At 40.0% G+C, this 26159-nt stretch overlaps 1 protein-coding gene across 1 annotated transcript; it reads right to left on the bottom strand.

Annotated features, from left to right (window-relative positions):
* Window positions 1-857: 857 nt before the first annotated feature.
* rab32a (RAB32a, member RAS oncogene family) lies at window positions 858-26004 on the bottom strand. Its single transcript, XM_084737673.1, has 3 exons — window positions 25587-26004; window positions 6368-6645; window positions 858-2170 (listed from the first exon to the last, which is right to left on the bottom strand). The coding sequence occupies exons 1-3, from the start codon at window positions 25798-25800 to the stop codon at window positions 2021-2023; spliced, it is 642 nt and encodes a 213-aa protein (XP_084593799.1). The 5' UTR covers window positions 25801-26004; the 3' UTR covers window positions 858-2020.
* Window positions 26005-26159: the final 155 nt, after the last annotated feature.

Here is a 26159-nt window from a genome sequence, read left to right as displayed (position 1 = left end):
CTCAACAGTCCGGGGTCGCCATTGTCCTATTTTGAGCTTCATAATGCACCACGCTGTTCATTGGTAGAGAGGTCTGGACTGCCACACCGTAGAATTTGTCTTGGCATTGTCTTGCTGAATTAAGCAGGGACGTCTCTGAAAAAGACGTAGTCTGGATGGCAGCATGTGTTGCTCCAAAACCTGTAGATGTGACTGTTACCTCAGATGAGCTCAGGCCCAGAGAAGTCAGCGGGAATATTAAATGTTGCTGATATATCGTTTTCACTTTGCACAGTCCTAACTAGCAACTAATAGTCTTGTGCGCAAAGGTTTTCCAAAGGGTTCTCGAGTCCATCTAGTATCCTTTATACAATTATGTCGTTTTTTAATGCAGTGCCATCTGAGGGGTCAAAGGTCACGGGCATTCAATGTTGGTTTTCAGCCTTTTCCTCATATGCAAAGATTTCTCTGCTTGAGAAGGACTGAGTCTTTTGAGGACGCACCTTTAATACCAAGTCATGATGCTCTCACCTGTTACTGATTAATCTGTTTACCCGTCAAACCTTCCTTGCTTTTTGAGCTTTCCACAACTTTTCCAGGCTTTTGTGGTCCTTGTCCCAACTTCTTTGGCTAACATCAAATTCAGAATGAGTACATATTCAAAAAAAACAAGAAGGTTCATCAGTCTGAACATTAAATATCTTCAGGTGAGCAGCAATTGAAAAGGATTTGCTTATCATTGCATTCCATTTTTATTTTCATTTTACATAGTATCCTAACTTTTTTTGGATTTGGGGTGTGTACAGTGCATAAACACATTTAATCATATAATAAACATAAATACATATATTTGATCAGACATTAGTCAACAACACAAATCTGTTAAAATGTTTATTCTATTTTTGTCTTGTATATTTTAAGTATTTTCACATGTAAACTTAATCTCAACACCATGTTAAAAAAAAGTCCTTCATGTTTCATGTGAACACCATATTACCATCTCTATGTACGAGAGTGTAGTCCTCTGTCAGATTCTCTTTTTATGACATCTTACTGTACCAGCTGCATAATGCACAACCCAACACGTAAAAAAAAAAAAACATCCTGTAAGTCAGATCTACATTTTCATACCAGTGGAAAGACAATAAAACAAAGATTTCTCATTGTCTCATATAGTACCATTATTAGAGTTTTTTTTCTGGAATACTGTATTGTATGAATATGTCCTTGTAAATGTTTGAGTGAACAACAAAAAGTGTCCCCCCTCTAATTAACATAACAAAAACTATATTATGGCACATAATTACAGAGAACATATGTCACAAAAATGACAATTTATGAGATACAATAACACCTTGATAATTCTTAGCTCATTTGCTTACTTTTTACACTGTAGTCTAAAGAACAGTTGGAAACAGAAACATGAGTGCGCTGTAAAAAAAAAAAAAAATGTTGTTTTAAGGGGCATTAGCTGTGTTAACTGAAGAACTACTTCAGAAACACTCAACAATAAAGTGTCTTGTTTCAAAGATGAATGTTCGATGACAAGAATACTGAGAGAGGACAGACCAAAGTGACAGACATTAACAGGCTACAGCTTGTTTTCTAGTTTGTGTTTCTCAACTTTCTGCTTCGTTTGCACCCCTTCTCAGGCGTGGTTTAGTCCAGGGCAGCAGCAGGGTTCGGGTGTGGAGGGCTGGGTGGTGTTCATACACAATCAGGCAAAAAAAAGCCCTGAGACAATAACGAAGATCCTGTGATATAGAGATGTGGGGCAAAGACGGCCTGGTAGAGGCAGTGACAACATTTGTGAGATAAAATTGGGATTCTATTCTTGCCTAGGGGAAGCTACAAAGAGAAACTTGGATGTGCAGGTCAAATGGGCATCAGTGCAGGGAGCAGAAAATCCTGGAGCTTTGAAGACCCCCAAAAATTCATATTCCTCCGAGAGGCTGCAGAAGAGGGCAGAGAGCCACAGGCTGGGTGAGCGGGCTGGACTCTGCCAAAGGGAGGCGGATGGCTAATGTGAACGGACTGAGTGTTAGCAGCAGCCCGACTTGCTCTCAGCAGCCACAGTTTCCTGGTCCAGTTTGATCCGGTCTCCATTGCTCTCCTCGTACGGCAAACCTTTGTCATTAGCCAAGATATTCTCTACCAGGAAACGCGCCGCCTCGTCCACATTGATGTTGTCCTGGGAAAAACAAAACAGTATGTCACTTATTTTAAAAAAATGTACATTTACACCCAAGTGACAACGCAGACACTTGTCCTCTTCCTTGCTTTAGCTTGACTGTCAGTGCTTTTATATGAACTATCCAGTTAAACGGATAGTTCACCTCAAAATGAATTTCTCTTACCTGTAGTGCCTTTTATCCACCTAGTTTTAGTGTGAGTTATTGAGTGGTGGAGATACCAGCTGCAGAGATGTCTGCTTTCTCTCAAATATAATGGAACTAGAGGGCGCTGAGATACCGACCATATCTCAGCACAAAGGAATCAAGCATCTACTCATGGGTGAGGGATGTAAACATTAAGGCAGATGCTCTTTGTACCTGTGTTGGAATAGCCAACATGTCTATTTGCAACCAGGTAGCTTTGTAGCCTAAACCTAACCAGACTGCAACCGAAAATAATAAGAAAAAGGCAGCGGATGCTATTTGCAACCAGGTTTTAATAGCCAATGTGTCTATTTGCACCTGGCGTGGAATAGCCAATCTGGCTATTTACACCTGAGTGCATTTAGCCTAGCATGGCAAAGACGAGCACCCAGATGTCAGTAGCCAATGCTATTTGCACCCAGGGTGTACATTGCCAAGGTGGCTATTTACACCTTCATGGCAGAGAGTTGTTAAGTTGACTAAACCTAACCAAACTGCGACTGAAAATACAAGTACAAAAATGGCAGGTGCTATTTGCATCCACATTGGAATAATCAACGTGTCTATGCGTACCCAGGTTGGAATAGTCAATAGCCAAACCCAACGGAGTAGTTATAATCTAACCAAATCGTTTTGTTGCTGAAACCTAACCAAACTGAAAGAACAGAACAGCCAAATTGCTGTCATGTGTCTAATTGTACCAAGGTACAAATAAACACTTATTACAAATATGCATGGTCTCCTCTCAAGTTGAGCTGTAAACTTTTACTCATAAGTAGATGCACACTTCCTTCTGCACAGTGGCGGGCGAAGTAGAAGTAGAAATGAAGTAGTTCCTACATGAAACTGTTCACAACAAGTTCTGCAGATTATTTTGAGTAACCAGGTCATGATTCCTGGAAACAGACTTTTTTTTTTTTTGACGCCTCAAGCAACAAAAGCCAAGTGCCATCTAGTTCCATTATACAGGAGTGAAGGCAGTCATCTCCATGGCTGGTAAGTCACACCAAAACATTTTAGATGGATAAATAATGCTACAGGTAAGAGGAAATATATGTATTCATGATTTGGGGGTTAACTGTCAATTTAAAGAGAGACAGAGACTGTTTCAAGAGAGCCAATCTGAGGCCAGCAGAGACAAGATAAAAACCGTCATTCGCTTTTGTCCTTCACACTGTGGCCAAAAGCTGTCATCCCATGGGCTGAAGAGGTAATGAATATTAATGGCGTCTCTCCACTCTACAGTAACAAAGATGTTTACAAAGAGGCCTGGGCATCAAAGTCAGGTGAAAGTATATCTAAAAAATTGCTTGTGTGAAAGAAAACATTTGCTATGAAAATCTAATTGCTATTTTGTTTGGTTTGGAAAAACAATTACATTATCTTATTAGTTTCATCAATATTTGTCACATTATCATTTATTTTTAACCTTTTTTGTATCAGCAATGGGTGAGGATTGGGTGGGAGGGGGCTGAGGGGAGAATATCAAAATATTAACAATCCCTTCCATTCATTTTTGCATATTTTTGTACACCAAATGGTCCTTGCACTAAAATACTACTGAAAAACAAAATAATTACAAATCTGGCAAGAAGCGACAAAACATATTATTTGCCCAAACTATTGGTTAAAATCTGACCTGTGAGTTGCATAACTAATTGGAAGTGCATGTGAATCCAATCACATGTTTATGAGTGTTGTCGTCATCTCTTTGTAGGTTGAGTGAAACGCCAGCGTGACAGGCACACATAACAACACTTCATCGCAGGAAATGGGCAGAAGGGTTTTCCCCACATCACACACACCCCCACACCTCACATGACACAGCACGTGACCGAGCTGCAGGGCCTAAGGTTATTTGCAATGAGTTAATGAAATTAACCCCGGTTGCCAAAACGTAAGGCATTCCTCAACAGAGAAACATAAAAGGAGGCTATGTTTGCAAGCATATTTGGCCTTATTGACTTCTAAAAGTTTGTTATGAGGACGTTAGGAAACTGCACAGACGTGACGGGAAAAGGAAGTAAAGGAAACACGGGAGGAGACTCTCCCCGGTGAGAGGAACATTTGACTGGCTGTGATTCAGGCACTCATCAGACACAAACAGCATCTTTCAAAAGAAATCATTCACCACTACACATGAGCTGGCACATGCACACAACTGGCAGCCTTTTGTTTATGTCAGCAGCCTCGTGCTCTCACACAGTTACCTGCTGATCACTCTGATATTACAGCATGGAGAGTTTGCACTCCTTCAGACCAAACAAGCTTTACAACACACACCAACAGCTGTGGAAAGTAAGTAAGTAGATTTACTCAAGTACTGTACAAGTTTGAGGTACTTGTGCTGCTATTTTATTAATACCAATTGCAACTTTTCAGGGGGAAACGTATCTTTGTACATTTTCAAGCATAAATGTCAAACACATGTTCACCGACTTCCTTCCTCACTTTGGCATATCCAGTGTATCCCATGTGTTTTCCTGGAAGTTATAGCAGGAAAACACAGCTACCTTGAATCAATTATAGATTTCTCTCATCTGGTGATCATTGGAAACATTTGGGATAAAGTAAGTACACCATTAAACAAAATATATAACATATGTCTACCCTTTTTAGACATTTAAATGCAGAAATGTTTACATATTATAGGTTTAATTTAATGACAGTAATCATTAGTTGCAGCACAATTCTCAACTGAACCTCCAAAATGAGCAGAGTGGTCTAAATAGCGAGTTGGAACCATAGATGGTGGAATATTTAGCAGATTGAAATCTTATTTAATATACAATCTATGGCTGAAGCACGTTGTTTCCCCGTGCCTCGTCCTCCCTAGACTTGAGGAAGCTTAGGCAGGCTGCAGGAACACCTCAGGAGCACAAGAAGAGCGCAACATTATAATTTGACCATAACAAACGATGACGAGTCCAATTTCAAAGGAGGACATCAAGACTCTTGCGTTGTTGTCAGAGTAGCAAGTTTCCACTTAGAATGTTTCCTTAAGCTCTGATGAAATATATGATGGTCATTTTATGATTTATTACAGTAAATATATGACAGATTTCTTCTTTAAAAGAGCTCTTATTCTAGTCTCTTTATTCTTACACTAATTAACTACATCAGTGGTTCCAAAACTGGGGGGCGGGACCCCCAAGGGAGCGTAGAGCCTCGGGCGTGGAAGACCAGGAGAAAAATAAAAATAAGTTGCATGAATATGATTTAACTAGGATAAAGAAGTGAGTTTTTGATACCATCATGCTGACATTTATCCCCCTAAAATTGATCTTCAATCCCTTTTATCAGCTGCTTCCCCAGTTATTGTTAATAATTGATTATAACTGCTGAGTTTGGGAACAGTTGATCTACAATGTGCCCTATTTAACGCTAAATTTTGGATCAAAAGTGTTACTGTGAACAACTGTTTATCGAGTGCCCAAGAGTTTAACAAAAGGAGCTACTACATGCAACTATTTCACAATCCCCACAGTGAAACCAGTGTGATTACACCATTCAGAAGGGCCCTAGCTTCCCCACAGGACTTCCTGTCTGCCATGAGGAGCATGAGAAGAGGCCATTCAGTAAAACAGCAAAGTATCTTCACAATAAAAGTCCAGCAGCTCCTTTTATTTTAACTCAGCTAGGCCAGCATTTCAAAGCCCGTATCAAATTTAATTTGCCACAAGCACAAGTCACGTTCAGGCGTAAAATAAGATTTGAAGCCATTACTATTCATGTTTGGACCATAACTTGAGAAGCTTTAAAGGAAATATGTATCCCCATGATGCAAGATATTTCAGCCAGCGTTAATATGAGCCCTACCTTTGGTAATTTCATGCTGCTGAACTCTGGTTTAAAGTGTGGCCAGAAATAAAACACAAAGAAACATCAGAGAGAGGAGAATATTTTAAAAAGAAGCCTTTTAAGATAAAGATAGGAATGTATGTAAAAGCGCATGGATTTTATGCTGTATGTACGACTAAGAGCTTCTCCATCTCATGTATTGATCTCACCTTAGCGGAGGTTTCAAACCAGCCCAGAAAGCCCGTCTCTTTGCAGAAATTGTCCATTAGGACTGTGTTTTGGGTGTACTCTTTCTTCTGGTCACATTTATTGGCGAGCAGCACTGAGGGGATGGGGTTGCCATTAGCCAGCTTCACTTTGCTGTCCAGATCGTGCTTCCACTTAGACACAGCCTCGAACGTGGAGCCTCTTGTCACGTCGAACACCACAAATGCCCCCACGGCCTCTTTGTAGTAAACTCGCGTCATGTTCCCAAATCGTTCCTGACCTGGAGGAATAGGAAGAGAATTCAGTGGGATGTTAGCATTTATACAAAGCAGCTAAAAGCTACACAAGTAATATGCTTTTTTTGGGCTTGGGGAAGATTTAACACCATCTTGAAGGGATAGTTCAGCTTTCTTGAAGTGGGGTTGTGAGTACTCGTTCACAGTCAGTATATTATCAACAGTAGATAGCAGTAGTTTGGAGAAGCAGCAAGAATATTGGTGTAATGAACTGCTGCAGGCAGGGTCCACAGCAAAATGTAGTTTAGACACCTTAAAAAAGGCTGACCTAAAAAGAAAAAGAAAATCAATATCAGCAAAATGTACACCAAATTTAGACTATTTTCTCAATTTTACCTTGCCATCAGACAGCCTTTTCAGACAGGAAACTGAAGTTACATAAGCCACATATCACTCTCTCTAAAGCAACCAGATTCCTTTAAAAAAAAATCAGTAATTTTAATTTACAGAATACAGGAGTTGCAAGTCTAGCAATGCCTTCATCAGTTAGTTTGTTAGTGTTATTGTGTGACTATGGTGTTTTAAAAGGTTAGTTTGGATTCACCAAAGCAACACAATAACACAAACTAAGCGACCGAGGCATCAGTAGGCCGGCAACTCCCATGTTGTGAGAGTTAAAATTGCTGTTTTTGTCAGTGGAGTTTGGTTGAATGAGAGAAAGCGATGTTTGACTTATGGAACCCATTGGGTAAGGCTGTCTGACAGCAAGGTAAAACAGTGAGAATATTCCAAATTTAGTGTACACTTAAATTGATATTGATGTTTTTATTGTATGTAGTGACACATTTTGCCGTCTACAGTAGTCCATTGAATCAGTACCTCATACAACCCCACTCAAAAAATCCCAACTATCCCTGATCCCCCTGATGAAAACAAATCTCTTGATAAGACATTTAGTGTGCAGTATTTTTCATTTCTTTCTCCACTTTGTCAGAACACAAAGAAAGCTCAGCCATGTTCCTCCTTTACAGTAAATGTGGTCGACAAATGATGAAGATAGAGATGGCTCTCATTTGACCTACTTTTCCTCCACAGACTGAATGACAGGGGTAATCTGCCGTAGTAATAAGCCCATTCTCTGCAGTCATTCTCTGAGAAAATCTGAGATGATATTTCACAAAGGCAAAGCAAGGGGAATTAACAGCAGGATATGGGGTGTCACTATAAATCTAAGAAGCCCACAACTGGACCTCTTTAAGGGGCTGTTTTATACTAAAGTCTGCTGTGTTTTTTTTCCTTCAAAGAATAATCAGCCTGTGAAGAGATTATTCTGTTGTTTATAGATGCAATCACATTGCGGAAAATGACCTAAAGTTCAATATCTACAGTCTTAACAAATTCAAATTTTCAGGGAAATTTCCACACTTTGGTTAGCCGTTTAATATGAAACCTTAAAGGGGAAATAGACTCTCGAGGTGAGAACAAAATCCAGGAACAGCGCTGTAACATGCCTTCAAGTCTGCCCACATCACCTCACCCTTGCAAAAGCGTGCACTGAGGCATAACAGCATAGTACCTCACTGGGGGGAAGTGAATCTATCATCAGCAGTTCAACTGGTGACAAGCACCTCTGGTAACGCTTGGCTGACGTTACATTTTCAAGCATATCTATCTGGTCAAAAGATCTTTTCATTTATGCCTTAGATCGCTTCATTTACATATGTAATTTTACACTGAGCTGGGCCCTTCTCCCTTTGCGTGTGTGCAGCACTTTGTGTATTTGTTGCTAGGCATGATAACGAGGAGCAGCAACTGGTGGAGCCTTCAACTTCCAGTACTTTGGATTATTTTTAGTTTTCCTCTGAGGAAAAAAACATATCCTCAAAATTAAATAATAAGGGTGGTGATTCTTGAAATCTTTCCCATTGTCAAGATGTCCATGAAAAAAACAAAAAGTACCAACAAACAAACCATCTCTCAATGCTTTCAAAATTTCCCCAGTCTTAAAGACAAGTCACAAATACACTTTCATTTTCAAAGGAGCTGAGCTAAAGGAGCTGGGCCCTGTAGTTTTAGCAAACATTGATCATGAGTAAACAGTGCTTTAGTTGGGGATTTCTGAGTTGGGGATTTTCTACGGAGTTGTCAGTGAGTCATTTACAGCACCGGGATAAACGTACAGTGCCGAAGCTCTCATAGTAATGAAGGAAAATCTCACAATTATTTGTGTGCAGTCCATGGCACAGAGGACTCAGTTACTTCAGGCTCTGGCTACATGGAAAGTACATTTTCTCAAGAATATCTGGTGGAGCTTCGTCTCAAAGTACACCATCTGCTAAGTGAAGGCCAAAATTATAGAGGTACTGGAATAATTTGTCTATGGGTGACTGCACAGACTTTCTGTAATACTGCAGGCAGATAATGTGATTTTTAGGACAGAGGTCTAGAAGAAGCAGATATAATTTCACTCTAGTTTACAGTACAGTTCTGTTGTAATGTGTCAAAGTAAGTCTTATAAGGGTTAGTTAGTGTATAGTGTCTAATGAGGGTATAACTACTGTCTAATAAAGATTTTGTTTAATTTGATAAGTACAGCTTGTTACATCTTAGTACTGTGTGATGCCTGATAGCTGCATTGGTTTGTTGACTAAAGAATAACATATTATTTCTATTTTGTGTCTAATTTAATACAAAAAAACAGCTTGTTAGTGTACTGAATTTTAAACAAATGCACAAAACATACACACATTTGTAGACAGCACAGCAGCTTTGTCAGTTTTACACAAATATGGACAACTTTGTTATACAATGTGCACAAATTTGAGGAGTGCACAATAGTTATATATCTTGTGTCATTCATCCCTCAACCCCACTAGCCCCATGTACAAGCTGGAATACAGGAGTCGGGATATGCATTTAGAGACGGTAAAAAGGAAAAATGAATGATTAAATAAACCAAAGAAGGGAGGTTTTAGAAAATGATTAACTTCTACAGATTATTTTACCGACAGAATCAAAAGACAGACAAAAGACAAAAAGAAACTTGACTCTTTAGTCTGACTGGAGACTCTTGAAACCTTTTTGGAACTTACTGTCTGAGTTACTAACTGAATAGGGGATCTTTTCAAGGTTTAGACAGGACAAAGTGTCTCTCAGCCACTGAGTCTGGGTGGGCAGGGCACATAAAAAAAAGTACATATTTGTGGGATTAATTCATTGTTGGTTTTGGGATTTGTTGATAATATGAAGCAAACAGAATATCACCACATGTATCCCATAACAACCACTGTGGTGCACATCAGAGCTGGTTAGCTCAAAACGAAACCAAAAGAGGTTAGTTGGCAAATGAAAAACAGATCCTGTGACTTGGCTCTGATGCTCACTCTTGTATTGGCTGCCAAAACAGGTGTATCGATACTGCCTACAGCTACAGGAACAGAGTACAAACATAAACAGGTGATAGCTGTGATCAAAATCTGTGAATTAAACAGTCTGGGTTTGCAAACGCATAATGGAAGTAATAATTTCCTGCCAGGAGCCTCTGATTTAAATAACATCTACTTTATGTTGAGAGACAGAGCTGTTTGTCCAGATACAATAAAGGAAAGCTTGTACATTTAACGTTAGATGGAGGCTTATGCTTGGTTTTACCCTCTTTTGATGACAGCAGTGTTTTTTCCTTACATGAAAAATAATTATTCACACATGTGCAACCTTGCATAAGCTTTCACATATGGTTCCTGTTTTTGAGCTTTTCGAGCAACATCAGTATACAGTGATTCACCATCCTGAACAAGAGCTGAACATGGTTAGAGGTCTATTAAACTACGGAGGTTTTCTGATGTAAACACACCTCCAACAGCATCTAAATACAAACCCCAATTCCAAAAAAGTTGGGATGCTGTGTAAAATATGAATAAATATGTAATGCAATGATTTGCAAATACTTTTTGAGCTATATTCAATTGAATACAGCACAAAGACAAGATATTTAATGTTCAAACTGATCAACTTTATTGTTTTCTGTAAATATACACTCATTCTGAATTTGATGCCTGCAACATGTTCCAAAAAAGTTGGGACAGGGGCATGGGTGAAAGGTCTGGACTGCAGGCAGGTCAGTCTAGGACCCGAACTCTTTTACTATGAAGCCACCCTGCTGGAACATCTGCACAATGTTTCTTGACATAGCGTTGCTGAAATAAGCAGGAACGTCTCTGAAAAAGACATGTAGATGGCAGCCTATGTTGCTCTAAAACCTGCATGTACATTTCAGCATCAATCAGACCTTCACAGATGTGACAGTTACCCATGATGCCATGGGCATCACATGGGCAACACATCCCCATACCATCACAGATGGTGGCTTTTGAACTTTTGTGCCGCTAACAATCTAGATGGTCCTTTTCATCTTTAGCCCCAGAGGACACAACGTCCATGATTTCTGAAAACGGTTTGAAATGTGGACTCATCAGACCACAGCACACTTTTTCACTTTCTATCAGTCCATCTCAGATGAGCTCGGGCTCAGAGAAGTCAGAGGCATTTCTCGATGTTGCTGATGTACAGCTTTCACTTTGCAGGGTAGAGTCTTAAAGGTATAGTGAGCAGGATTTGAACAAGCTGTTCGTAAACACATCAGGACATCAAAAAGCAAGGTTTTGTGCTGGTGAAATGTGCCACACAGCAAAACAAGGAGAAAAAAAAAAGGGAAAATGGAAGCAGAGGCCGGACACAACCTCCGCCACACATTTCTAGAGGGTCATACATGATGATTGACGCAGATTATTTCAGATTAAACCTTTACCTTGCATTTGTAGATGCAGCAACAGACCGTGATGATCGACAACAGTGTCCCTGATCCCATGTAGAAAATACCCTTTATATATCTGTTTTTAATACACGACCACTTGAGGAGTCAAAGGTCACAGGCACTTCATGTTGGTTTTCAGCCTTGCCCCCTATGTGTAGAGATTTCTATGTATTATATTGTGCCTTTAACTTCTTCTTCCTTGGGCCCAGTCAATTATATCAGGCTTCCACTGACTTGAGGAGTAGAATTTTATGGATTTAACACATATTTTTCAACACCGCTCCAATTTAAGAGAGCCTACAGGGCAAGTGTAATTGTATAGCGTATCAGACATTTAACGGCCACCGCCACAGCTGAGTTACAAAACTGAAAATGAACCAAGAAAAGGATTGAGGAACTGTGAGCACCGCTTCTCTCACTATACTTTCACTTTACTGTAGGTACTTACCCAGCCACGCCAGGAACTGGAATGGCGTGGCGCAGTGCGGGTGTGAGCGAGAGAGTGAATACACTGTGGGGCCTACAGGCCTGACGGTAATTGCTCATAATTGAGAGTCTAATTTTAGCTGATATAACCCCAGGTGAATTCACCAGAGACACGACACAGTGGGATAAAGAGCCGATAGACTGAAATAAGGCTTTCATTTCCAGGCCTAGCAGAGCTCATACATTCAGCAGAGTGGAGTAAAAGGCAGAATATAGAAAGAAACGCTTCACTTCATTTTAAATCTATTGCACGGTCTGACTGAGCCCAACATAATGTTTAGCCAGAATGGAGCAACTGAAGAGTATTGATCACAGAGGCAAATATTAGAGATGGACGATCTGATCCAATGTCAATATTCACTGGATATCGGACTTGCAACACCCATCTGCATCTCAATCTAAACATAACACATGCAGGACAAACACTGTCAAATAGCCAACTTAAACTCTCTGCAACGCATTACGGGAAATTATGCAACTAAAGGCAGCATATGTGAATGTCACAAGCCAGAATTCTACAATGGCTGACAACTGTTGAAGGATGCTATTGCACAACTTACAGTACACAAACTACACAAGCTTTCCAGAATGTAGTTCAGTTTGAGCCTCATGAAGTCTTACCACCACTATTGCGACTGGTATCGGTATAGTATTGACATTGGCAGATATCCAAATTCAGATATCAAAATTGGATTGAAACTAAAAAAAAAAAGGAGATCTGTACATCTCTAACGGTTACGGTCCATTATTTTCTTGGTCGATTGATTAGTTGCTTGGTCCACAAAATGTTAGAAAATGGAGGAAAATGTTGATCTAAGCCCAGGATGACATCATCAAATGTCTTGTTTTTCCCACAGCCCAAATATATTAATTTAACTGTCATAAAGGAGTAATAAAACCAGAAAATAATTAAATATCTAAGCAGCTGAAATCAGAGTCTTTACTGTAACAATTATTTTCATAATTGATTAATCTGTCAATCATTTTCAATGGTACAATGGCTGAAAATTTCATTTTTGCCTGCTCACCTTGTACTAGAAACTGGCTTATATACCAGACCTGAATTACAAGAGTGCACAGCGTATACTGACTTTACAAAGAAGCTAATTAATACTGAAAATAAGTATGATTATAGGAACAAGGACATTACTGTTTCATAAACACTGATGAGGCCATGACAGCGTGTCAGTGTCTACATTCAACACTTCACTTGATTTTCTGACACGTCCAGTCCTGCCGGGTCGATGCGAAACACACAGCCAGTCTCGGTTGTTAACCTCCCCCCTCCCTGGAGAGAACCGGCTGGATGGCGAGGGGATTTTATCAATCAATACCACCGATTGCTGTTGCACACATACACATCTGACTGTTTTGGGCTGTAATGAGTTATTTGGGGTATTGATAAGGTGCTGTGGTTCCGCGCAGAAGTCACTAACATTAAATGACAGCAAATCCCACGACGCCTGACCTTTCAAGTGTCATACTGAAGTACTGATAATCGTTCTGCTGCATTTACTAAACCCAGTCCTCCTGCAGGAAGAACAACACTGTGGGTACAGTCTGCACTACTTCTGTTTGTTTAGTTGAATAAAAGCTACTTCACTCTCCAGCTTACAGCTGTAATTTTTAGCCTTCTCCGACTATTGAAACTTTTGGAGTGTTCTCAGTCTCATGATTCAAATTTCCCTGCTCAGTTACTGATTGCCTTTTCCTCTGTATTAGCAGGATGTTAAATTCTATGTAAGAATGTAAATCCTCCATCACACATGCAGAACATCAAGCTGGAAAAACATCACATGCACCTTAAAGTCACCATATTCACACAGCAGACGTGCTCCTCTGTCATCACACTCAGAGGACAGTAAGCTCAGATGTCATACTGCTGTATTCCAGGTTGCAAGTTACATAAAAACATAAGAAATCTGACAAGTTGTTATCATTGCACCGCTTCCTGATTGATCATCACCTGAAGAGACCATGGACAGTGAAAATCTGGAGGGATAATGGGCCATATTTCAAGCTGAAATAACATATTTGCAGTTAGCATGAGCTAACAGCTAACATTCAACCACATTCCTAGCTAACATCATCTTTTGATAGTGTTACATGACCCAACAGCTGAAACAGAAAAGTTCTGCAAGGAAGTAACAGTACAAGCTTGAATGAACACACATGAAGTGTGTTTTACTTTCAGGTTTAAAGAAAAGTGTCCAAGATGTGTGTTGATATTTTAGAATTACTTTACACCTTTACTATCATATCGTGCAACATTATCAAATGGTAACATTAGCTAGGAAAGTGGCTGAATGCTAACGTTAGCTGTTGTTTCACAGTAGCTAACAGTTTATCATGTATGTTGTTTCAGCTTGAAATATGGCCCCATGTCCCTCCAGATTTTCACTGTCTGTTGTTTTTCTGTTGCTGATTTATTGGGAAGAGGTGAGGTGATATTACTGTAACTTGGAACACAGCAACACAGCGGTTGAGCTCACCACCCTGTGCGTTACGTCAGAGGAAAAAGGCCGCTGCACGAATATGGTGAATGGTTCCATTGATAAATTTTACAAACCTTAATAAACCGTGTGAATAGTTTTCCTGGCTTTGAACTATGAACTCATACCTCCACAGGAGTTTGCTAAATGGAAAAATGAATCGAAATCAAAAGCAGGATTGTAAATTTTCCCAGGACTTTTTTTCCCCCTCTCCACCGCTGTCTACGTATCCATGTCCATCTGGCGCATGTCCAAAGAAAACAAACAAACAAACAAAGATTCAAACGGCATAGTTTACTGGTAGCCTGCAGCTGCACCTTTCTTTTTAAAGAAGAATTTGAACATGTCAGCAGTTGTTGACAGTTGTCAGGGCATAAAACCAATCATTTGCTGATCTTTACAAATCAAGACTCTGCAGTTCTTCTTTTAGTTATTTAAGATATTTAAGTGTTAAATATGGATGTGTTTTCTCATAAATAAGGAATTGTTTATGTAATTTGACCAGTTTAAACCCACTGCAGGAGCAATTTATGACAAAAAATATCTTAAAAATGTGTTAGTGAGCACTTACAGGTCAATGACAGCTACTGAAGACTTTTAAAATGACAATGACACACCTGTCACCTGTGTCAGGACACTGTGCTTCATACAGTATCATCCTCAGAATCTATAACCAGTCTTCAAAATATTAAGAAATGCTGTTACGCTTAATTATTCCATTTGAATCCTTTTGACATGACACACCCGTCCCCAACTCCCTGTCCTGAATTTCATCCATTCTCATCTGGTTACCTATTATGGCATGTAGCAAAGGGCTACAGGATGTAATCAAACCCGTGACACCGCAGATTTATCCTTTAATCAAGTATATAACAGCCAAATATGGGAATTCAATGAAGCAGACTATATTTTATCTGTTTTCACTGTATAAATTTATACAGTTAATCCTGGCTGTGAAATTTTGTCAATAACTGGATGCAATCAGTGAGTCTAATCCAGCTATTACTCTGTGGATAAGTTCTTTCAGAGCTCGTCTTTTCTTCACGTCTTCAGTCCAAGTTTCCATCGCCTCCCTGCTCTAATTAGTGAACTGGTTGTCTCTTTTGTAAAGGTTCGACTTTAAGAGCAGAAGAGGTCAGAGGTCAGGGACTTGTGTAGGAACCTCGGCTCTATCAATATTTCAGGTCAATAAAGTTGCTCGATTAGTAAATATCAATTTAATGTTTTTACTCTGGTGCATTTTCTTTGTTGTTCCATCACTCTGGAGATGTGCGTTCTTATGTAATCCTCGATAAAGGACAAATAAAAATCACATTTAAAACATTTATGAGTGTCATATGCTGCTAACCCAATCAGCATAGATCACAGGAGAGGAATGAGCTGTGTGAACAATGGAGTATTTACACGCCGAAAGCCACAGAGGAGCATGAGACTGCAGCAGAGAACAAAGACGTGTGCCGCTGCCTCAGACGCTCAACGTGCCTACAAACTAAAGAGAAGCACGTCTGAATCTGTCCGTAAAGAGACACAGCGAACTATTGTGGAATTTAAAAAGGCTTTAAACAAGAACATTTCAGTTCAGTCGACCACACTGATGAGAACGGGTGCATGACCTCAAGTACGATTAGGCATTCTGGGTATGAACACGTGAAATCTGCAGTTATACAACTACTTGATGAAAGGGAAACGGTTCAGTTACAGCCACTGTATCATCTCTGTTTGTTGTGTGGGAGAAAAAGACAGGAAAAAAAAAAAAAAAAACGTCTCATCATTATCCATAGCCCTAGCAACCCCAGTTTCCTCTACGGTCGTACATATTGCTATCATGTGGGTGGGTTACCATAGAAACTGTCCAAGCCAGACACGGCAGTAGCAACAGCAGCAGTCTCCGTCTGTTGTTAGGAGGCAACTGGTGTGAAACTTCCCCACACGCCCTCCCAACAACTAAAATAAGAGAGACAACACAGGGTCTAGTCATTAAGGTAGTCTCCAGCACGAGCTTCAAAAGTGAGACTGTGAGCAACACATGACCGGCACGTTCAAATTCCACAGAGCAGCATGTGAGAGGTGACTTACTACAGCTTACTACGGCCTTGAGCACCGAACACAATCTGAATTGAGGGAAAATCTCCAACCTCTAAGTGGTATTACCCTCATTTCCCCTCACCTTCAACTGCAGGGTAGGTGGAGGCTGATCAACATAAAGCCTTGGCACAAGGTTGTAGGAATTTAGCGCTAAACGATAATATTTGTTGTAGAATTTTAAGTAGAACTGTTGCACGTGATGAATTTAAACTATTCATAGTCTTTGGGGGAATCTGTAACAATTCAGAACAAGGGAAGGAAAAGTTTCTAGGTCTTAATCACTGTTGCACATAAATATTGCCATAGAATTTAACACAATCACTAAGACCACAACTAACATAAAAAAAATGCACAAAAGACGCAAACTCTAACAGATAATAACAGAACAAATCAGCATATAATAGAGATATTGTCCAAGTAAAGTGGAGTGACCAAGAAAATCTATTGCAAAGACTGTTACTTGAAAAGCAGGGAAGGTAGATGGAGGAAGATGTAAAATTAATGTTACCACTAATGCCTTGATCACACTACATGACTTTCTGTCTTGTGTATGAGAATCTTGTAGTTTGTGCTTAAGATTAATCAATTGTTTAGTGTATAAAGTGTCAAAAATCTAAACAGATGTCTTGAAATTGCTCTTTTGCCCCAAAGACTCTTAATTTTCATCAGCAAATCTGTACATTTAAGAGGCTGGAACCAGCAAATATTTGACCTTTTTGCAATTAAGCGATTATCAAAATAGATCTATTATTAGAATCAAAAGCAACGTTGACTAATCATTGCAGCTCCAGTTTGCACAACACATGACTGATCAGCAAAAAATGAGCCCCTCTGGCTTCCAAACTACATTTTGTCATGAAAACACAAGCGAGAAGTGACATTAGATTATTGATACTGAAGCATCAGCGTGCAGGTGGAGGCTAGTGGAGGTGGAGCTTGTTTGAACCACTTTATAACTACTTCTTTTTAACTACTTTTTGCTGTTTTTATTCCATATTTGGGCTGCTCTGGCTGCTGCGCTGATACTTTTCCATCTCTTCTCGACTCCTCTCCTCCTCCGCCCGAATCTGCTATCACTGCCTGCAATAATTGCTCCCCAACATGAACAGATTTTAAACTTGTTTTATATCTTTCAGGCATCTGTGACATTGACATATATAAGTAGATGCCATATTGCCGCTTCGGTCCATTGCTGCAATACATCAGTGTCACTGCCACATTGGTCTGGAAGTCACATAAATGGGGGAACTACCACTATAGCCTTAACATTTCACAACCAATTTCAATGAGTCATGTAAATTCAATTCTTCTACTTGTTTACAGGTCAGTGTTGCCCTGTACAAAACATTGGTACGATCCAAAAGCCAATGCGGTGTCTACTCACTGCACATATGCCTATGGTCTGCGAGGCATTAACAAACTCTCAAATGGTGTCTTTGATCAGTTCACACACAGCCATCGAGTGCTGATTTGCCTCTGATCTGGGGGCTTTTGTCTGCGATCAAAAACTCTCACAAAGAGGAAAATCAAGGCTGCCATCCTGTAGTCCTGTGCACATCGTTGGCGTCAAGCACAAAGCACTTTGCCCTTGTTACATATACAGATGGCTGATAAAGGTAAAGTAAATGAGTGGAGAACCATAACAAATCCAGATGCTTCCATAAAGGGGGTTAAATGATTTTCTAAGAATGAAACTGACGTGAATCATAAACTACAACCCTACAGTCACCTCACCTCATCATCTATGGGAGATTCTGGAGTGAAGCATTCATCAAATGAGGGAATATCTTTTGGAAGAATGGTGTTCTTACTTTCTGTCCTTTGTGAGACACTTTCTGGTGTTTTGTCTTTAATTTGTCACCCATGTGTTTATTGTGTTTTCTGCAATTTGGAGTTCACTCAGTGCTCTATGTAGGCATTAACCTTTGCTCCGTCAATGGTTCTGCCATTTGTTCGTCACATTATGTGTTTTAGAAGGTCTCGGCATCACCTTTATTATGCACAGTTCTAATTGCCAAGTGGAGCTAAATTGCTTGGAAGTGATTAGGTTTTCCACAGTGGTTCCCAACTAGAGCTGAACCAATTAGTTGATTCATCTATTAGCCATCAACAGGAAATTAATCAGCAACTATAATCAATTAATCGTTTATAAGTAACTGTTCAAGCAACATTTCACTTTCTCATTTGTGAGGACATGACGTTTTTTATATTTTATGTGACAGTAAACTGAATATAATTAGGTTTTGGAGTGTTGGACAGACAAACAAGGAATTTGAAGATGTCACCTTGGGCCCTGGAAAGGTGTGATTGGAGTTTTTCTTTTTCTTTTTTTTCTTCACTGTTAGACCAAATGATTTCTCACAGAGAACAAACAGTTAACTGATTCGTCGAGAAGACAATCCACAGACTAACTGATAATGAAAATATTTGCTACCTTCAGATATTTTATCAGGCTTTTTGGTTTGTAACCCCTTAAAGGTCCAGTGTGCAAGATTTAGGGATATGTGTTCGCAGAGAATGGCAGGAATATAATATTATATTCATAAATATGCTTTCATTAGTGTTTAATCACTTTAAAATTAGTGACCACTATCATTTCTCCAACATGCTTGGAAGTTGTTTCATTGATAAAATATCAGAAAATGGTGAAAACTGTCAGAGATTCCTCAAAGCCAAGGTGACTTCCTCAAATGTCTTGTTTTGACCACAATCCAAAGACATTCATTCATTATATTTTTTTATGTCTTTGATTTATAGGACAGTTGAAGATATGACAGAAAAGGGGAAGAGAGAGTGGGGCAATGACATGCAGCAAAGGGTCGTTGGTGGGAATCAAACCCACAGCTGCTGCAGAGGACTAACAGCCTCAGTACACGGACTGAACGTTCTACCAACTGACCTACCAGGTCGCCTCACTGACCAGATTTCTAAATGAAAAATAGTTGCTCGAACAGCAGCAAAAATGGCCACTTAAAAACCTACACCTGCTCCATGTTTTTCAAGGACAGGCCTTAGCGGACACAACGCTCTACCCTCATTCTCCTCAGTGGTAAGCACACAACTTCACGCCACATCGCCATGTCACCGCCCCGATATGAAGGGCTGTTCTAAAAACTTTAGATTGGTTCTGCAGTGCAGCTGGGTTTTTTTTAACTCTTTAAACAAATTGTTTCCACACAGTTTCAGCAACAAAAGTTGAGAGACTGTCCTCAGTATCCATTGCGTAAAGTGGTTAGAGACTGACTTGTGAAAATGGGTTTTCCTGGCAGGATTGCGGGTTAGCTCCGTGATGGAGACCACTCCATACTTCCTGTTAACGTGCGACCTCCTGCTCCTACAGGAATGTTTGGTCCTACAAGGTGCAGGCTTTTTTACACTATATGTGCCATGGTGGTAATCATCCTGTCCACTGGCTTAGACAAATCCAGGAGAGAGTAGCAATTCTGTGTGAAAAGGGGGTGGGAAAGCCACGAGCTTCACACTGACTTCCTTGGTGCCCCCATCTTGTACAAGCCTCTGATTACTATCATTCCTCCCAGACTGTAATTATTATTAAGGTTGGAAAAAGACGACGCAACTCTGAAGTTGCTCTCAGTGTTGCAGAGAAGATAATTCCTCCTCCTTTCTGCACGATTAAATGGCTTAATGGCTGTTCTTAATGGCTTGGCAAATATACCTCTAGCTTTCACTCTTTCACACCCACGTTTCGTTACTTATTTTATCCTCGGAGTGTCCTCAGGCCAGGCCTTGGTGTAGGTGTGAATAATGAGGTTCAGTATCTGTGTCATCTGACCTCAAACTTTCTTTGTGGCCAGAGTGGGCACATGGAAACTGTTCTGTTTCACCCAATATGTGCAAGCGTGTTCCCTTGTCTCTATGAATGATATCAGCCTAAGTGTGTGTGTGTGTCAGTGTTTTATTTACCCTCACAGATCCTCTGATCGAGTGCTGTCTGGCTGTGACAGGCAGACGGCCTTCCCTGGCACTCAGTCGCAGATGCCCCTGCACACTGTGCTTGTGCTGCCAGGGCCCGAGTGACAGCGGGGAACGTGGACACACACTGCCAATCAGTCTGAGACAGACCCCCCCCCGACCCAAACACACACACACACACAACTGTCCCCTTCTTTTCTGTCACTGCTGTAAGCGATGGAAAAAATATCAAAACAGCAGTCTTCTAACCATCTGTCCTGATCTGTCTCAGCATATGAGGTTTGTTTGATTGAGCGAGAGGAATCATGGACCTGCAGAACCACGGCGGCGATCAAACGTACGAATAGAAATATCTCGAGGCAGGGCAGCGTGGGGATGAGAGTTCTGTTCTAAGACAGACATGAAAAAATGCGAACATGCCCTTTAATCAGAGCTTACATGCAGTACGTACACAACGGATATGACCCACAGCGGATGATTTTCAAGGTAGAACCAAAACATCACAGACTACTCAGTGGGGCTGCTCCCGACCATACATGTTCCTGATCGTCCAGTAGTCAGTAGTTCAAGACATTAACCATAGGTGTCACATGTTTATGATATTAATTATTTAATACAATTAAATATTAGCTCTTTGGCATTTTTACACACTTAACGCAGCTTCATCACATAAAAATACTGAACCTGATTATTTTTGAAACCACTTTTGATCACTTCTTTTTTTTTTCTTTTTTTCTTTTTTTACACCTACGTGACACAAACTGTCATCAGCCCTCTCAAAATACAACAGCATACATGAGACTGGGCAAAAGGAAGTGTTTTAGAGCCAATCACCAGCATTTTTAGATCTTGGCACAAGCATGCTGCATGCTTATTGGCTCACTGATACTGATGTATGATTTGCCCCCAGGTATCAAAATTTGGCACAGAGGGCATTTTTCAAAACTTAATTGGTCAGTGTCATAACAGTATTGTCATCAGAAAAAAGTTTTAATTCCGGGTATGAGAAATCATTTTATATGCAACTTTGATAACATTGTGCTACTAGGGCTGTTACAATAACCACATTACCATAATACTGGGGTCATTTGATGCCTACCACAGGGTTGAGCTCACTATTCTCATGACCACAAAATGTATTTTGAAGGGTCAAATCTCATGCTATCCTGGTGTGATCTGCGTGTGCAGTGTGGTTAAGATCAGGATTACACACATGACAAGTCAGGAAAACAGCCTCTGGTCGCCACTCAACCTGAGGAATCATGGGTTTCTCGGCAGATGGCTAGCAGAATGCTAACAACAACAACTACAGTTTTCAACACAAAAAAACCAGATAAATTATCGCGGTGTCGGCCAAAAAAAGACACTACAGTTTGAGGCAGGATTACAAAGCTTCTGAAAGGGACACAATCGTACCAGAGCCAATGTTGTAAAGGTCCAATGCTAGCGTTAGCATTAGCTTAAGGTTAACCATTCCTGCTCAGTTTACTTTAGGGATATCCCCATAACCTAAGCAGCAACGTCACTTGTCTGCTGGTTGTTCTACCCAACTTGCACGCTGTTACACACTGCCCTATTCCTTAAAGGAGCTACACTAAACTTACGACACCTTCCTTCAGTAAAGTTTAATAAAACATAATTATTAAACACAGTCGCAGTAAATCGCCATCCCACGAGGACATATTGCTTTTTCATACCATCAAAGCCCTACGTGCTTCATTACAGAGAAATACAAAGCTGTAAAATTAGCCTTTAAAATATTAATTTTTAGGAGGGAATGCACAAAGTGAGCCACCTGTAAACAACAATGCCAACAGAAACAGTGGTAATGATGATATATAGAAACAACCAGGAAGGAGACTTAACATTCTTTAAATTTATTTCAACAGAACATAACATCATCACTCCTCTGACTCAGTCAGCTTTACCCTAGCAAGTACCAAAGATAGGCTAGCATGATAAATGAAACCTTTACTGATTTTTTCTTTTTTAAAAACCAGCCACGTCCCTCACTTGTTAAGCTTTTTGCAGCATTTTCCTGAACTTTCCTCCTGGGTTTCTCTCCTCTTAATGTGTTTTCTCTCAGCTACCTTTTCTTTTTATCTCTCTTTCTCCTGTGCAGTCACCTTCTCTTTTTTCCACCACACCGCTCAGCCATGTGTGCTCCATGCACTGACTAGACAATGCGCTGATGTGTACGCGCATGCCAACAATCACGTGTGATGACAAAGATCAGACCAGCAGGTTTAAAGCAGGCGGGCGGCTGACGTTCTGAACCTGCCCTGTGTTGTTTTCTCTTTGATTTACCCATTTCATTTAGCTTTTTCTAACACTGGCCAATCAGCTCCCTTCCCTCCATTCTCCTGGTGCTCCTACCAGCCAATCCGGATGTGGCTCAGGCAATAAAACATTTTTACCACCAGATAAGAATCTGTAACTATCACTTTTGGCCAAGACTTACCGCATGAACCGCATGCACTAAAACAATCCCTGCTCTATGGGATGCCATGCTAAATCGCTTGCACATGGTGACATTTTGGAAAAAAATTGTTTATCCATCTTTGTAACTGTAAGTTGCAGCCTTGAATTGTTGTAAAAATCTTCTTTAACAGTGCAAACATGTTATTAACACATAGAAAATCCTTCAGCCACACGTCTTTCTTCAAATGCCAACTTCTCACAGGATGATTAACTACTCCTGCTGTCCCTCTGCACATGTGGGATCACGACTGGTGTTGTTGTTTGAACAGACAATACAATTTGCATTTGTAAACTGTCACGATTTCAGGGATGTCACTGGCATTTATAACTAGAGCAATATTACCAAACAATTGCCCAAAACTAAGGCCACTAAGAGCATAAGAAAAAAGCACACACACATGCATTTTTTGGCATTAAAGACACTCCAGATCCAACATGAAAAGATAAGAGACTAATGGGACATCACAGACACCCCTCGCCCACCCAACACCCCACACTACACCCTCATTCCTGCTGATTCAACCGCAGACAAGCCTCCTTCCGACAGCTTGGCCAACATTCGTGTGATTTTAAAGTTAATCATTTTGTTTGCTTCGTCTCATCTGTGCTCACTTCCTCTCTCACCTGTCCTTGCAAGCGTGTCATTGTCAGACTCGTCTGTTTACAGTGAGATATTTTTGTGCCTGAAGATGACAAACAGCGAGAGTTGGAACATGGCTTCCTTGCCTGCATGTGAGAAACTTTTATTTGCACTGCTCTGATTTCTCTCGGCTTGCTTGCATAAGCTGCTGGAATGCACAGGTTGCTTTGTGTGCCAAGTTACTGAAGTTTATTGAAATCCTTGCAGAAATACAGGGAATCACATGGTGAGACAGCTGACAATCTGAGGAATGATTGTGACACTGCAATATATGTATGGAAGCCCATTTTCATCAGTGACAAAAGAAAATGTCCTAATTGAAAAACATAATTATGAGCTTTTAAAAAATCATAATTATGAGACAAATTTTATTTAACCTGTCTTTAACAAGAAAAATAACAGGTGACATAAGATCTGTTTGGTGACCTGGCCAAGAAGGCAGAAAATTTAATATTTATGACAGAAAAAGTCATAATTATGAGATAAAAAAAAAGTCTAAATAACAAGATAAAAAGTGTTTAAAAGGGTCATTATTTCTGCTCCATCTGTCCGCAACTCGTGTAACAGTGACCCGCAAAAAGAAACCACCAATGCAACTGAGGATCTTGTCTTCGCCTAAGGAAATGCTAAAGTTTTATTAACTTGAACAAATAAAACTTCTACATTTATGTTAAGTTAATGAGAAAAAAATAATGAGGAAAGATTCCACTTAAATCCTGTATGACTTTCTACAGTGTAATTATGAGATAAAACTGCAAAATTTTGAGATAAAGTCATAATGACACTGTAAAACAGTTGAGAAAAAACGAGTTCAAGGCAACTGCCTTCACTAAACTTGTTGAGTTTTGAGTCAAACTCAAACAATTTGTCAGTCTATAATCTTTTGTTGAGATAATTTACTTTTCTTTTTTAGATAATCTATGAGATTTAGAAAACTCAAAGAAATTGTATTTCAAAAACTATTCATAGTGAATCTGGTTCACTTTAGAGCTGCAGCAATTAATTGATTATTAATTGATTTTTAAATTTATTGAATATTTTGATAATCAATGAATTGCTTTGTGTAATTTTTTTTAAAGAAAAAAGTTAAAATTTCCTGACTTCAGCTTGTTAAATATGAATATTTTCTGGTGTCTTTGGGTTATGGCCAAAATAAGACATCCTTTTGGGTTTTGGTAAACACTGATTTCACCAGTGTCTGACATTTTAAGGACTAAACAATTTATCAATTAATCAAGAAAATACTCAACAGATTAATCGGTGATAAAAAAAAAAAAATTTGTTAGTTGAAGTTAGTTAGTTCACTTTCACTTCAATGAGTTAACACAGCATTTTTTTTAAATAAAACTTTGGCGGCTTTCCAAAGCTCAAAGATTCAAGTTTATCTAAAGAAGAAAAGTTCATAAGAACATTATTAGTTGAGTAAACTTTTTCAAAACTTACTGAGTTGGCTAAAACCTCAAAAACTATTTAAGTAAGTTGAAATTTTCAGTCTTCACAACTTTTCCACTTTTACAGCATATAAAATTATGATTTCATCTCATAATTAAAACTTTTTGTCTCATAATTATGACTTTTTATCTCACAACTATGACTCACCATGGGGATATTTTTCTTTTACTGGCAGAAGTGTGCTTCCACAGTAGAGCAACGACATGAGATAAAGATAAGGGCCAGTAAAGTCACTTGTTAAACACGGTTTTACTCCCTGGAGAAAATATTACAGGAGTATTATGGTGAGTTTGTTGGGGGGGGGGGGGGGGCGGCGCTCGGACGGCAATAACAACGTGACCTACATTCCTCTGACAATTATGAGCTGCCGTGATCAGAAAGTGGAAAAAGACAACGAGCATGACATGATGAACCGGTCCTTTAATGCTGGAATTTCTCCCCTGCTTCTTTCAGTTCACGGTCGCCTGGGAATTTTTAGCTTCACGTCATATCGCTCGAACGATTTCGGTTGAGGCAGCCTGAAACTTTCACAAAACTTTACTTCCTTTTGCTCCAAAGTGTCTGATTCACTCTAAAAGTAAAAGTGGACGAATGTTCTCTTACCTGCGATGTCCCACAGCTGTAACCGCACCAAAGTTTTGCTGTCCCAGTTGATAACTTTGAGTGCAAAGTCGACCCCGATGGTCGCCCTGTAGTGCTGCGAGAAAAGCTGGTGCACGTAGCGTTTGATGATGCTGGTTTTCCCGACGCCCAGTTCCCCGATGACCAGCACTTTGAACAAGTACTCCTTACACTCAGACACCGAGCCCCCGGCCATGCTCACACTCACTGACACACACACGCACTACTTTTCTCTAAACAAACTCAGACAAGCTTCTGCTTTCTGCTCGCTCATGAAGGCTTCTTCCTGTGAGGAGCTGCTGTGGACCGCCGGGCTGGTCAGAAAGGCTGAGGGCCAGATGCAACAGAGCATTACATTTGACTGTCTCTCCCCCCTTTTCTAATTCTCCTTCTCCTCCTCCTCCTCCTCCTCCTTCTCCTCCTCCTGATGCAGCTCACAAACCACCTGATAAGTCATAGGACCCGGAAATGTACGAGAAACCTGATATTTGCTTAAGGTTCCTCCTGCTGCTGTGGTTACAGGAAGACTTTCATGTTTACACAGCAGTGTGTTGT

The sequence above is a fragment of the Lutjanus erythropterus genome, chromosome 15, assembly GCF_056507025.1.
Source record: "Lutjanus erythropterus isolate fLutEry1 chromosome 15, fLutEry1.hap2, whole genome shotgun sequence".
Lineage (NCBI taxonomy): Eukaryota > Metazoa > Chordata > Actinopteri > Lutjaniformes > Lutjanidae > Lutjanus > Lutjanus erythropterus.
This window is presented reverse-complemented; position numbering and strand designations above follow the sequence as displayed.

What these genes read in the sequence shown, in the direction of transcription:
- rab32a (XM_084737673.1), bottom strand. Translation starts at nt 25,800, where the DNA reads ATGGCCGGGGGCTCGGTGTCTGAGTGTAAGGAGTACTTGTTCAAAGTG. An exon ending in ACAGCTGTGGGACATCGCAG is followed by an intron (nt 6,646 to 25,586) that starts GTAAGAGAACAT and finishes CTATTCCTCCAG; the next exon opens with GTCAGGAACGATTTGGGAAC. An exon ending in GGTTTGAAACCTCCGCTAAG is followed by an intron (nt 2,171 to 6,367) that starts GTGAGATCAATA and finishes TGTTTTTCCCAG; the next exon opens with GACAACATCAATGTGGACGA.